The following is a 14,801-nucleotide window of genomic DNA, read 5'->3' as shown; positions in this document are numbered from 1 at the left end:
CCCCGCCCTGGCCGGCCCGAAATGGCGGCGGCGGCGGCCGCCTTGACCCGTGAGGGTGGGGAGGATGCGTTCCGTCGGCTCTTTCGTTTCTATCGGAAGCGCGACGCGTCCGACCTGCGGGGCGTGGTGGACTTCTCCGCACCGGGGGACCAGGTAATGCTGAGCTGCTTCCGCCCGTGCCCCGCGGCGAGCGACTCGGAGGGCTCCCGCCCTCTGCGTGGTGTCTCAGTGTGGCGTTGCCGCTGCAGCCTGTTCTCTCCACCTGCTGTTTTTGGTGCCGAATACTTAGTTCTGCCCTGTTTCTGGCTAGAGGACACTGCACTCGAGCGCTGAGCCTCTTGCGGGTCCCTGTGATAATTTAAAAGTGAAGGTGTGACCCGAGAGGGGCAGCTGGGAAGGGCCCGCGGCCCCTGTGCCCGCGGGCCCCAAAGCCGGGCTCGCCCAGGGTGCCCCTGAGCCGTGGGACGCTGCCCGAAGGCACAGGGTGCCCTGCGGCCCCCCCTGCCCAGCACGATGCCTGGTCACAGGTTTACTCCTTTTGCTTATATATACTTTCATAATGTTTAACTAGCTCCCTACACTGCAGTCGGGGATCTTCAAAGTCTCTAGTAGAACCATGTGATACTTAAGCAGCAGAATGTATGGACATAAAACCCCCCAAGTTTCACTTTCGGAACTGTTTCCTGGGCCTGGTGGCCTTTGTCTTAAACCTGAAATGGGTGAGCTGGAATCAGCTTCCCCTTGCTGTGCTGCCTTCCCTCTAGTCAAGTTTCTTCTTATTTCTCGCTCCTGTATAATAAATGCCTGGCTTAGTCATCAGGATGAGTTCAGCTGTTCCAGTGGGTTGGGGAATATAGGCATCAGCACAGCTGAAAGTAGTAGCCATCATAGTAGTAGCCACCATGTCTTCAGTGATGAAGAGTTGATCCTTAAAACTTGTCTTCTGTTTTGTTGCCTCACCAAAGGATGACACATATTTGCTAAAGTGTTGTTAACCAGGGATTTTCTCCTTACAAGCTTATGCAAAAAAAAATAGTGAGGAATATAGTTCAAATGAAACTCTGCCTAATTTTTCATAGTTTCAGTGTTTAGTCTTTTCTTTTTAGTGTTCTATTGAGCTATTTATTTTTCTATCTTTTTGGACTATAATTTTGCTGTTGCTAATGGAACACAAAATCTGACCCATATGAAATTGTTAGAGGCATTAGAATTAACCAAGGAAATTGTTAACATTTCAGCCTTTCTTGAGCTTGGAGGACTCCTGTATTTGGTAAAGCATTACAACATTATGGCTCTTCTGGGAAATTCAAAGTATTTGAAAACATCACAAGGATATGTCTTCTCAAAATACAATTTTTTTTGTGCCTGTTACCTTCTAAGATCAGGTGACAGCTTACTAATGAAAACATATTTTATTCTTCTTTCCCTCAGGTTGAAAACATCTGGCTTTTTTCTTTAAGAGCTACAGGCTGGGCAGATTGGCGCAGATAATATTGCTTCTTTATTCTCAGAAAACTGCTTCAAGCAGTTGAGCTCTTCAGTGAAGTGTGATGTACCCCATCTGCCCTGTTACCAGGCTTATTGAACTGATTCAGCACGTGTAATTCTGCAGCACAGAAACATCTCCTGTTCTCCAGAAGCCCAGGCAATAGCTGGTGTGGAAGCACTTTGAGCAGGCAGTGGGGTGGCAGAGTTTTGGTCAGAGGATGAGCATTCCTGGGGGCATTCGGTGGACAGGAATGTGAAATAAGCTCAAGGTTGGCACTCACAAAACTGCTTTTGACAAAGAGCTGAAAAATGCGTAAAGCTGACTATATTGCCAGAAGATGCTGTCCGGCAGTAGTTCAGAATTTCTTAGAAATTCTATGTATGTAATTTAGTCCTGTTGTTCAGAAAATGTTAACCAGAGCTGTCAGCTGCAAAGAGACTGATTTACACATGAACCACTACATAGGCTGCGTGCAAAGGCCTTGATAAACATTTTAAGTTGTCATAGACAAAGTCGTGCAGTCTCTGCATGCTTATTCCTACTGTGCCTGGTCATCTCTTTCCTTATATGACCCTGTACTTTTCCACTGCTGCATGGAGAGCTGGACTGGGGAACTAAGCCAGAACAAAACCAGCCTGCCTCTGCCTTGTCCTCCTGAAGACAGTTCCCTGTCCTAAGGGAAGAAGGGAGTGGGAGCCCAGTAGAATGAGTTTAATGGGGATTTTTCCGCAAATGGTAGCTTAATACATGTGCTATTTCAACTTAAGAGAATATGTCAAGCAATTTCATCTTGCCAAGCCTTGAGCTGTTGTTGATCCTGCTGTTGGCAACAGATGGCATTCAGAATTGACAGAGTTTCCATAGTCCTTCATATCAAACAGCTTTGGCTACATCATTGCTGTACTGCTTATCCTTCTGTAAATTAGAGATGAGAATATTCATCTACCCTATAGGATCATGAGCAACTTGTATCTGGAATGTTCTTTGAAAGTATAAAGTGTTATGAATATATTGCTCTGTAATGGAAGTTGATAATTACCAGAATGTTTTATAATGATGAGGCTGTATTGTGAAAACAGACAAATCATTATGAGTTTTGTCTTATTGGTATATATTGTATGGGTTTTTTTTATGAGTAGGGCACATCTCATCTCTAGGTAAAACCTGTAAGTACCAAATCAAAGAATCAAAGTACCTTTTGATTCTTATGTTGCATGTGTACTGGCACTGTTCACCCTGTCCTGATCACAGCTGTTTAGACAGTAGTTCTGTGGTACATTTGGCATTTTCACGAGAGTTACCTTCAAGTGTGGTAGCACTCTTCCTTTAAGATGCTGTTTTTGGATGAATTTTGTGTTTCTTTTTGTGTTTTTTTAACCAGATCTGTTTTCTTTTGCCAGGTGTTCAGATCACAGCTCAGTATTTCTGCAGTCAGTGATCAAGATGCCTACAGAGCAGGATTACAGCCAGTTAGCCAGTGGAAAGCGTATGGCCTCAGTGGGTATCCAGGTAGGTACCTCTGATTTCCTGAAAATTAAACACAACCTCATTGCTTTGAGGTTTCAATCTTACCTTTCTTGTCCTGCCTGAAAAAGCTATTTTGGTTTGCCTAAGAGTAATTTAATGTTATCATAAGTGCAAGAGGACGAAGAAATCAGCTAAAGGGTGGGATACAGCAATATTTATGAAGGTGAGAAGAGACAGTTGTTTCACAGTGAGATCAACCAGACGATAGCTCATGAGAATGGATTCCTGTTGCCTTTGGTAGAGACTACATTTCTGTAGAATCTGTTTTTCCTCGATATATATCATGCACATTGGGTATGTGGCTGAAATACAGTAGTTTCACAGTTGAGGTGTGGCATCTACTTGTCAGTGTAGGACATGGACTACAGTAAGTGAATAAGAACCTTTTGGCCTATTCAATATGCAGATTTCATTAAGCAGGTTATTTCAAAAATGGAAATGTGTTTTAGATTTGCAGTTTACCTGGTGTAGTCACAGAGAGGTATTAGGTTGGAAGGCACCTCCAGAGGTCTCAGCCAGCACCCTGCTTAAAGCAGGATGAAGTTGCAAGTTAGATCAGGATGCTGAGAGGTTTGTATGGCTAAATTCTGGAAATCTCCAAGGATAGAGATTACACATCCTCTCTGGGCACCTGTACTGATGTTTGGCCATGTTTTTTTCCTAAACCTTATATCTTATCAAAATTTGTCTTGCTGTTATTTGTGACTGTTGTCTCTCATAATCTTGCTGTGCACATCTGAGAAGAATCTGGCTCACGTCCTCTCTCCTGCTTTTAGGTGGTGCTCACCAATACCAAGATGTGTCACTAGCCCTCACTGTTGCTCACAGGCTGCTTAAGGCAGCCGGGCCTTGGTTTGGAGCTGCTCTTGACCCTTGGGCCATACTGTTTCATGGGGTTATTCTGCCCCAGATGCAGAATTACCACTGTAATTCTGAGGTTCTCTTTAGTTCTTCGGCTGTCAAAGTTGTTTTCAGGGCAGCAGTAGCCTCCAGTATATCCACTGCTGCCCCAATTTAGTGTAATCTGTAGGTGAAATGAGAGTGAACATTCCATCATCCATGTTGATGTAGATGTTGTTATCAGTCTTTGCCCCAGGATCAAAGAATGCAGCTCATAACAGCTGCTTATTTTAGACAATTAGACTTTGAATCATCAAATCACTATTCTTTAAGCCTGGTGATCCAGCCACCTTTTGCTTACCCTTTCAATTTGGCCAAAAAAATTATGGTTCCCAGTTTCACTCCAATGGTGCTGTAGAAGACCAAGTGGGAAACTTCTCTTAAGCCAATGTAAACATGATCTCCTGTTTTCCCCCTGTCTGGAGATCTCACTGTAGCAGGCAGTAAGGCTGGTTAGACAAAATCTGCCTTCTATGCTGTCTGACCCTAACCACCGTATGTCTGGAAGTGGATGCCATGAAAGTTTGCTTCATAATTTTATTGGGTTTTGGTAAGGCTAATGAGTTTGTAGTTCCCCAGATCCTCCTTATTTCAGGGATTTGTTTGATTAATTATGTTTTTTCTCATGTTTCTTCTGGTTTATTGGGACCTCAGTTTCTGTGTGGGTGCTTTGAAGCCAGCCTAGCATTTCTGAAACTGAAGCAGCCACGCTACCCATCTGGCATGTTTAATACAAAGGGAATTGAATAACTTCAGGAGGAAGGCTTCTGCCTCTTCTTGCTTCTATAAATGTTTTGTTCCACTTACCTGTCATATTATAGCTGCCCTTGCTTGGTCAGCTTGTCATTTTCTGTCTGTCTAAACGTCTTTCCTAGTAATTACATAGGGGGTGTAGGGAATCACAGGTGTTCCACTTAACTGCTTTTCTCTTCTGCTTTGGCAAAGGAAACCTTTTACTAAAATGAAATGCGAATACATTGACAAATTATCTGTCCTGTTTAGAATCAAGCCATATGTGTACTTGAAAAGATTACTATTTTATCAGTTTTCAGCTACCTTTATCTGGACATCCTCAGACAGTAGGAGATGTGTAACCAGCTGTCCCAGGAGCCTTCTAAGGGAAACAAGAATTTATTTAGTTTTTCTGTGAGCAAATGAAAAGGAAGTAATTTGGGTTTTTTTCCCCACAATAAGCAATGAAATAGAGGATTAAGGAATCTGGGTGAATTTCTATTCCAGTGTCCTGAGTTCTGTGAGAAGCATGTGATGCTGTCTTTGTAACTGACACCTGTTTTTTTTTCATGAGAGGTTTTTCTTGCTGTTAGACATCTGCATGTCTTTTCCATCCTTTGACTGAGGTTGGAGACCACTTTGATTAGGTGAAAATTAATTTGTAATACATAGCAAGATAGTGCTGCAGTAAGAGAATTGCATCTGCTTCCTCAGGGCAGTTTCCTTTAGTATACACATTCACAAAGAAAAATTATTTCGTTCTTTCCCCCCACAGCTTTCAAGGCCAAGAGGTTCAATTATGTTGTCTTCAAAGTTTGTCTATGGTGTTCTTCAGTCAGTTCAGAAAGATTGCTACAGAAATATATTTCTTACTCTTCTTCTTCCTATTGTGCCCAAATTGATTTCTAGCACTATTAGTCTTTGTTCTGTGTTTACACAGAATTTTATAGTAAAACTCTGCAACTGTTAGAAATTTGGTTTCTGCCTTTATTGAAACAATAAGCACAGTAGTAACCCACTTTTTAGTTGTTAGTGCTTTTGTAAATCTAGACCAATCTAGTTTCTTAAGAGTAACCTATGTCAAGGAAAGGTTTGGAGAGACGTGAACATGTTCTAAGTTTGTGATATAAAAGCCATAAAATCTGGATTCTTGTTCTAATCTCTGCTTGTAACTAACTCTCCAGGCTTCAATGCCTTTATTAATACCTGGGGATAATACATACATAGTAGAGTGTAATTTCATGATTGTAGTAAAGTGCTTCAAGAACCGCACATCAAAAGCTGTAGACAGAAGGGGCAGTATTAGTATTCTGTTCTATGCAGATGCCAACAGCAAGTAAATGTAATGTTTCTGGCAAAGAAACTTCTTGTAGCCAAACCTATCAGAAGGCTGCCGTAGTCTGAAGGTGCAGGGAACAGAGTGAAGTGGATGACCATTTGTTATTAATACACTGAAGGCTTTTTTTCTAACCAGTTACTTTAATCTTGAGTCTGAGAGGTATGCCGGCAGGTAGCTCTTTTTGTGGTTTTATTACTACTTTCATAAGGCCACAAGGCAAGTTTGTATCCTACTGAGACTCCCAGATTTGCTGCTTCTTTTTTCATCTATTTTTGTCTCTGTTAACTTCATATGACTGAGTTCAAAAAGACACAACAGACCAAAACCTTAAAACCTCATTTTCCTTTGTTCCTCTTGTACCCTTATCTCTCTTTACATGTGGATTTTGTGTTGGTGAGTCTTACTGAATTGACAGTCTTTGAGAGAGTGCCTTGATTCTCAGAGCAGGTACAGTAGCGTCTCTCATATGGGCTGCTGCTTGAACCCTGCCTGAGGTGCCTGGCTAAATGAATGTGCACAATAGCTGCATGCTTATTTTTTGTTTTGTTAATTAACAGTGTCTGCAAAGTATTCACAGTCAACAACAAGCGGTTTGGCATATAATTTGACTTTCGTGCCCCTTTCTGAGTGTTACCATATCAAAATGCAAATATGGATATAACCAGACTTACCAGGAAATAAGCATGAAGCAAAGTGGGAGGACACTTTACATTACTAGACACTTGCTCAGCCCAGGGACTTCTTTCTGAAGTGGCAATAGGAGGAAAGTATGGGTTCAGAGACAGGGATAAAGTTAGTTTGAAGCTTAGAAAAACTCAGTCAGAATTACTTTAACTTTGCTGGGCTTAAGAGAAAAGTCATGCTGAATAATTTTAAAAATAAAATTTACTCCAAAGCAATTGGATTTCCATGTTCTTATTCCCTTATCTCTTGTAATCAATGTGCCTTACATAGATATGTCCTTTATTGTAATTTTTGTTTGGACCAGTGTTGGCTGCCCTCTCTGCCTTCTACCTTGTGCCACCATTTGTTTTTTCTGAAAAAAACAATTAACATTTAACTTAACTATAAAAGATTTAATCAGCTTTTATGCAGAGTCAATAGTTGTATGTCTAAGGGCTTTTTTCAGTACCTCTGACTCCTAGCCTTTGCTCTAGATTCAGGGAAAAAGCAGGGAAATACCTAATCCTATTTTGTCTCCATCCTCTCTTTTTTCCTTTGTGGTCAGGGTTCATTTTCATACCAAATCCTTTCCTTCCGGGCTGCCAGCGTCACTGGGTGAAGCAGTGTCTCAAGCTATACCCTGAGAAACCCAATGTCTGCAACCTGGATCTGCACATGGCTCCTGAGAAGACCACTGACCTGTGGGGACAGAGCAAGGAGCAGCTGAGGTAAGTTCACTATCACCTTTCTTGATCAAAACTAATGGAGCCAGATATCATCTTTGAGAAGGTCTAAGAAAATTGAGCAGGGAAGAAGGGAAGCTGTAGAATATTATCTACATACTGGCAGAATACAGATGGTGTCAGACATGCCAAGTTAAAGATGGATATTTCATGGCCTCATGTGCATCCTTGTTAATCGTCCGCTTTCATTCTCGGTGGGATTTTCTAGTAGCATATTGTTCTAAAGCCATTGGGGAATGTTAAATAGTGACTCTGGCTGATGGGGTGCTTGAAGCTTGCTACGCTCAGCTACAAGTGGAGCCATGAAGTCCCTCTAGGCCTCAGTTTTCCTAGGCAAAATGGATCCTTTCCAAAACTCCCCACTAATGGTAGCACTTTTTCCTAGTCAGCTCTTAGACCCCATACACTGCAATTGAAATGCTGTTAGCTGTACTTTCTTGAGCTTCTCAAATCTACCAGTTTCTGTGTTCTTATTTTCTGAAGTATTTCTTTTGGTTTGGTTTTGTTTGTGGTTCTTTTTAATTCAGCATGACATTGAATTAAATGTATTAAATGTACCATTTTAATGGCAATCCTGTTTAATCTGAAAGATTCTTTCAGGTTCAGAATTCTGTGGCTGATGTAGCTGCTTTTCCTCTACCTGATTTGGAATTTATTGGAGAGTTTGTCCCCGTTTTGAGGTCAAGTAGAAAGTTTAAAAAAAGGAAAAGTATTTTAAAGCTTCAACTTTAATAAAGTCACCTGTAAAAATACATATAAGGCAGACTGTTTACAATACACAATCTTTTAGCTATTTGGATATTTATCGTTACCTTATTGATTTCACTGCTCATTTTTCATAATGATTGTTTTGTGTGGTGGTGCCACCAGAGTTCCCTACAATGCTCATCTTCCACCTCGGTCTCTTAGTGTGGTTGACATGCTGACAGTTTTATTCAAAAAAAGTCATGACATCTACAAGATACAGAATGGCAAAAGTAAGATTGTGACTTCTAACTGTTTGCAGTTTTAGAAGAAGTTAGTATAAGTTCTCTCTATGAGTTAAGTTATAGTCTCACTTGTATCTTCCAGGCTCAGTCAGAATTAGTTACAGAAATGTAGACACCATTTTTGTGTTCCATCAAGAATGAGAAATGGTTCTGTGAAAGGATTGTGCCCAATGGCTGAAAAAAGTGGGATAGTATTCCAGTTTGACAGGCCTCTCCCATTAGGACCTCCTGTGTGCAGATAACGATCAGAACAGAGGTTAATTTGCAGCTGAATTCAGTTCAGTTGAAAACAGTTTTTCAACTGAAAAAGTGGGAGAGTGATGGCTGGCAGCAACCCTGGCAGTTCTTTGAAGTACTTACCTGAGTCTTCAAGTGAGCAAACTGCTGTATTTGTGCTTATACCTAGGGGCAGCAGATGAAACTAGCCAGCCTCTCTAGTATCTGGAGTGAAAGCCTGTCAGGGAGGTGAGAAACAGTGCTTAACTAAAAAGAGGTCTACTTCCAAGATGGGTCACAACTTTAATGCTTTTTAAAGCCATCAGGATAATGCATGCATGTGCTTGGGTCATGGCTTATCTGCTCTTTTCAGAATGCTGGAATCACAAGGCAGGGTGAATCTGTACAGTTCCTAGAAATATATGCTATGCTTTCCTCACAAAGTGGAGCCTGAGTATTTTCTCTGGTGCTGGGGACAATTAAAAGAATAAAAGGGAATAGAGCATTCCCACAAGGGAGATAGAGATACACAGGTATATAGATATGTCCATCCCTGTATAAAAGAAAAAGGCTGGAGAGGTTTTATAGATGTAATCATTACCAGGAAATAGAAAAACAAGCAATCTTCAGACCAAAGCTCCCATGCTGTTCAGTCTTTTTGTAACATAGTTATACCAGACCTTTTCTGTGCTTTCTTGTGGGACCTCATTGTTTCCAGATACACATGACTCACACTTTCCCCTTCTTAGCAATTGCATGTGAAATCACAAAATACCAGGTTCTGGGAATAAGGACTTCCCACACACATTTGGGCTCTTGCTGTTGTGCAAACACTCTAGCACTGCAGTGAAAGAAGGGCACTTTTGAAAGGCACATGATAAAATTGTTTCATTATGAACATTGTTTGTCAGTTGAAAGATGTACATGAACAAACTGTGGGCTCTCCCTTTTCTAAATGCTGTGTTACCTGCTTCTGGGCTACACAAATTGTTCCAAGCAGCATGTATTTGACAGTTACTGTGTTGGTGTTTATGGTAATTGCAGTTGCTGTTACTGCATGACAGATGGAAATTGGAAAGACTATTTTCACTAATCAGTGAGCTAACAAAAATTACTAAAGGTAAAGAAACTGGTCTTTTACTCCTGTTCCTGGTTTATCTTAGGATCTATCAGCAGGCATAGTTGAAGGGCAGGAACAAGCTGCGTGTCCAAGTAGAAATGCACATTAATTGCAGATGTTTGGCTGAGACTTGGCCATGGCAGCACAAATATCAATTTTTTTTGCAAAAGAGAGCATGTCAGGCTGAACTAATGAGGCTATAAATGAGAGCCAGCCGTCTGGTACTACTGTTTATCTTCTGAGTATATTTCCCTTTTCTGTCTTTTTCTTTTTTTACCATAACATGTGACTTGGCGTGAGAAAAGTACACTGAAATTGCTGAAATGAGTAGACTAGAAGATAGATGTGTACCTTCCTTTTTGTATTTGTCATTAACATATTTCTATCTGATTTAGTTACTTATTCTCTGTAATTTTTCAAGGGCTTTTCCATAGTCTGTACTAGAAGCCTCTCCCTGAATCCTCTTCTTGTTTTTTCACCTTCAAGTAAGAATGGTAAATTGGTGTGTGGCTTCAGACCACTCAGTGCCTTTACTTCAGGGTTGTCATGTAAGAACAGTTCTTTGCCCTGCATAGCAGTCTGGATAAGGGGACAGCTGCAGTCTAGACTTCTTGATGCTGTGGTTATAGCTAGAGAAGTCTTGCTTTTTACTGCAAGTCAGTCTGTCCCAAGGACATTTACCAAAGTACCAAGTAGTAGAACTAACCACCCTTTGCAATATTAGGCAGCATGCTATGCTTCACTGTCAGGCAACTCATTTTCCTTTCTTGTAATTTTCCATTAAGTGCCTAGAACATTTTTTCCTTCCATTTCCTTTTTGCAGCTTTCAGATCTTCAGATTCTGGTCTTTCTTTTTTGTGTGCTCAAATAGGATATGTTTAATTCTAATTTCTTAATCTATGCTGCTCATTGTGTTTCCATCCGATAATCTCTTAGGTACCATATTGAAAATACAAGCTTTCCAACTGTCAGCGCTTGGCAGTAGGCCCCATAGCTTGCACATATTCCATGAACTAAATTTTCAAGGTCTTTGGAGAAAAAAAGTATTAGCACTGAAAATAAAAGTTTAGTATTGATCAGTTTTAATAGCATTGACTGGTTTTAATATGCTGTGAAATGGATGAGTGAATTTCATTACTGTATGCTGCACTACCAGAAGACCCCTCAGAAATTAATACATATCCTATTTCTTTATATTTTGTCTTTGTAGAAGGAAAGGTTCCAGTAAATGGGAGCCTAGGAGCCTGTTGGAGAAGCTGCGCTGGGTGACCCTTGGTTACCATTATAACTGGGATACTAAGGTATTGAGATAAAATTCTTCTCCATTTTTCTTAGCCATAAGCACTCAGAATGGCTGAGAAGGACATCATGGAATAAAATGTTTATGATCCTACGAAACAGTCTTGAGGCAAGGCACTAACAAAGCATGCTTTTAAGAACATTTTAATCTGTGTTGGTTTACTGTGAAGGGTTTAACAGCAAAAGCCCATTGCTGCATTCTCATTTGAAAGTTAACATGATAGCATACACTCGGGTCTAAACCTGTGACTATTTCAGGGTAAGTGGCATTTTTACCTACGAAAAGGGCTGATTATAAAAACGTTGCTAACTACTTAAGATGAGTGTGACTTCAGAGAAACTGCTCTTTTTTGGTGGAGTGAGCAGGAGCAAAAAGAGACTGTAGCTCATGTGTTTTTGAACTTAAATGAGTCTGAACCACTATAATGCATTCTTATCAACTAACAGCTATTTTGAGGATCCTGATCAAAATAAACATTTTTTTCATGAGACTGAGGTTGATGGAGGCTGATGACCACTGGCAGAGTGAATATGCATCTTAGCTATATTTTGCAGATAACCAAATCTGGTTGCAGCCTTTTATTTACCAGATCAACCTGTTATTGGATGTCCTTAATAAAAGTTTATCTGGTTATCTTCCAGTCTTCTCAGAATGACTTATGAGAGAGAGAAAAAGTAGGTTTGCAACTGATTCCTGCTTGTTATTTATGAAGGAATAAAGATGCTTGTTTTGGAGCTCTGTTGATCAGCTACAGAACTGTCTTTCTCATTGGCAGTTTCACATTGTGACTGAGAAGATCCTGATTTCAAGTTTAGCATCTAGATATAATGATTAACTTCACAATTAATTGAATCTCTGGCAGCCTCAGCCTAGGCCACGAATTTAATGGTAGGAGGTAAATTTGGTGTGGTTCTGCCTGTGTTGTAGTTACTTTCTAGGTAAATGTCATGTCCTTCTTCATGACTATCAGCCGGACTTTTGAGTTCTTTTTCAATGCTTGTTTCCAAGTGTATTTGCTGCTCTGATGTGTTGGGTGTGGCTTTCTTATTTTTTTCTCCTCCTTCCAGAAGTACTCGGCAAATCACCACACTCCTTTCCCCTCAGACCTTGCATTCCTATCAGAACAAGTGGCTGCAGCCTGTGGCTTTCAGGGTTTCCAAGCCCAAGCAGGGATCTTGAACTACTATCATTTTGACTCTTCACTGGGAATTCATGTGGATGAGTCTGAACTAGACCATTCTCAGCCCCTGTTATCATTCAGGTAAGTCAAGGAAAGCACACTTGAGTGTTATGGAAAGATAAGTGGTTTTTTTTTCCTAGGGTAGCATATTGTTATAGGAAGGCAGTATGATCTAGTTTGCTAATTGGGTATATAATCTTCATTCTCAGAAGATTTGAATAGCAGAAGGCTGTAGGTCAGGGACATAGGTTTTTCTTTAAGGACTGCTTGAATAGCATGGATGTGGTGCCTGGAGTGAAGAGTCCTTTTGCAGAGAGCACAGTTCTGTTCTAAATCAGCAGAGTGTCGCTTGGGTACTAAAGAACTATCTCAGCAGAGCTTCAAACCTGGCAGGGCAATTGCTTGCAGTGTGCTTGAATCAGATCTCCTAGTGTGTTTGCCATGTTTTCACCTAAAAGCTATTCTTAGGAGTCCCTCTGGTTTTTGTGATTGCTTGGGGTGTTTATTTTTAAAGGAATTTAACTGCTGATATTTTCTTACTGTACAGAAAATTTTCTCTACCTGAATTTGCTTTCTCTTCTCTCTCCATCCTTACATCATCTCTAGTTTTGGGCAATCCTCGATATTTTTGCTTGGGGGCCTGAAGCGGGAGGAGGCCCCGACAGCAATGTTCATGCACAGTGGAGATATCATGGTGATGTCTGGCTTCAGTCGCCTGTTGTACCACGCTGTCCCCCGGGTCCTCCCCAACCCTGAGGGGACAGCTCTGCCTTCATGCCTCGACCAAGCTCTTTCTTCAGACCTTCCTGTTGGCTCAGTCATTGAGCACAGCTCTGATGAGGATTGGCAGGTGTGTGCCAAGTACCTGCAGTCCTCCCGCATCAACATGACTATTCGACAGGTGCTGGCTGAGGGTCAGAAATTTCCAGAGGAATCTGGGACAAATGGAAAGGGCCAAGCAACCTCTGAAGAGAGTTATCATGAGAACAGTAAAGCCAAAAGACATAAACCAAACACAGGGAGCTGAGACCAGGAGATCATATTGAAATGGACTGGACAGGCGATCTCCATATGGAATTAGGAACTGGTGTAATACTGGAAGTCACTTGTCTGTATTGCAGTTAATAAACTTGTGGAGAATAAACATAGTCCTTCTTGCCGTCATAAATAGATCAGAGGAGAAAAAGAATTTAAAAGGAAAAGAAGGATAAGTTCCGGACTAGAACTCGGGAGATTAACTCTATTGGCATTTTGTTGCAAATGTTTACTATACTCTGTTTCCTTTAAAATAACTGTATGTCAGAGAATTTTAAGCTTGGTTAAGCTTAAATGGTTTAAGCTTTTGGTGAAGCTCTGTTTAAGCTTTAGGAGTGATGCTTACAAGGTATTTTGACATTATTGGGCAGAGAGTGTTAGTAAAAGATACATAATTGCTATGTAACAGAGAATGCTGTTTGGCTTGTAAAGCTTAGCTGAAGCTCAGCTGAAGCAAAGTAACAAGTGTGAATGACAATGGGCTGCTGTGCGTGTGAGACCTACCTGCAACATTTTCAAGGTAATTACTTCTACAGCAAAAATGCTTTCAGTGGTCAGAAACTGGCAGCTCCCTCAAGCAACATCTGCTGTAAGCTTGCTGTAGTCCTGTACTCTCCTTTTGCCTTCTTGCATCCCCTCAGCTGCAGAAGAATCTGCTTTTTTGAATGGTACTGAACATCTTAGATTATAGAGAGAAACAGTTGTGAGTGATATCTACTTAGAATATCTAGTAGCTCCCAACTGGGTCTCCTCCCAGCAGTAAGTATGTGACTGAGCCAAACATTGCCATTCTTTCAGAACTGCCCTCTTCTAAGTGCCTGTGTGTTACGGTTCTCCAGTCCCAAGCTAGTATCTGTAAGGAACAGGATAACTTGCAAATAAAAGCAATGAAGCTGTAAATTAAGTACCTAAAAAATTAATCATGACTATCTCTGTCACCCAGAGATAAATATGTTGAAACAAAGAAAAGCACTAGCTTTTGTTCTAGTTCTTTTTAAGATTCAGACCTTCCTATCTACCTTTTAATGCAATTTTAATTGTTGGAGTGGAATGCACTATCCCTGGGGTATTTTGTTGCACTTTCCCAATGAATAAACTTACTTGGTTTTTAAATTAAAGATCTCTATCAGTTTTGGGCTGGCTATTTTCTTCTTTCCTTTTTCTCCCTATTAGTTGTTTCAGTGTATTGTTAGTGCTGCTGTATCTCTTGTGCAGTTCCGTCCAGGCTTCTTTTGGATCTACTGCCTCTGCAATCTGCTCCTGGGGAAGAGCCCTGCCTATGTCTGCAGAGCTGCTTTGCTTAGGGGCAGCTCAGGGTTTGTTGGGCAGTTGCAGAGGGGTGTTGCCTGCAGTATCAAAGTTCAGTTTAATACAAATGTGGCAGCTTTTCCTCGCGGCTACAGTGTCTGCTCTGCTTATTTCATAGGGGGTGAATGTGTTTGCATGCAATTAATTCTTTATACAATACTGCAAAGAGTTCCAGTAACTTCAAGTATAAAATAATTAGATATGAGTTTTAATATCTTATTCTATGCTAGATGTGTGTCCTTTCTGTAGCCTAGGCCTGG

The 14,801-nt window shown here is 40.9% G+C and overlaps 1 protein-coding gene across 4 annotated transcripts; it reads left to right on the top strand.

The window, feature by feature from the left end:
* Nucleotides 1–21: 21 nt before the first annotated feature.
* On the top strand, nt 22–14,351 carry ALKBH1 (alkB homolog 1, histone H2A dioxygenase). Of its 4 annotated transcripts, none has more exons than XM_088057314.1 (6): nt 22–153; nt 2,890–2,998; nt 7,216–7,378; nt 10,929–11,019; nt 12,089–12,279; nt 12,805–14,351. In XM_088057314.1, exons 1-6 carry the CDS (start codon nt 22–24, stop codon nt 13,223–13,225), a joined length of 1,107 nt encoding a protein of 368 aa, XP_087913440.1. In that variant the 3' UTR covers nt 13,226–14,351. The 4 variants fall into 4 exon arrangements, with proteins under 4 accessions (XP_087913440.1, XP_005520455.2, XP_087913441.1 ...); XM_005520398.3 differs by having other exon boundaries at nt 12,086–12,279; XM_088057315.1 differs by having other exon boundaries at nt 30–153; nt 7,257–7,378; nt 12,086–12,279.
* The last annotated feature ends 450 nt before the right edge of the window (nt 14,352–14,801 follow it).

The sequence above is a fragment of the Pseudopodoces humilis genome, chromosome 7 (genome assembly GCF_049639895.1).
Source record: "Pseudopodoces humilis isolate 2021_Gansu_Grassland_sample_001 chromosome 7, ASM4963989v1, whole genome shotgun sequence".
NCBI lineage: Eukaryota > Metazoa > Chordata > Aves > Passeriformes > Paridae > Pseudopodoces > Pseudopodoces humilis.
The sequence above is the reverse complement of the archived record's forward strand: the minus strand, read 5'-3'. Positions and strand labels throughout refer to the sequence as shown.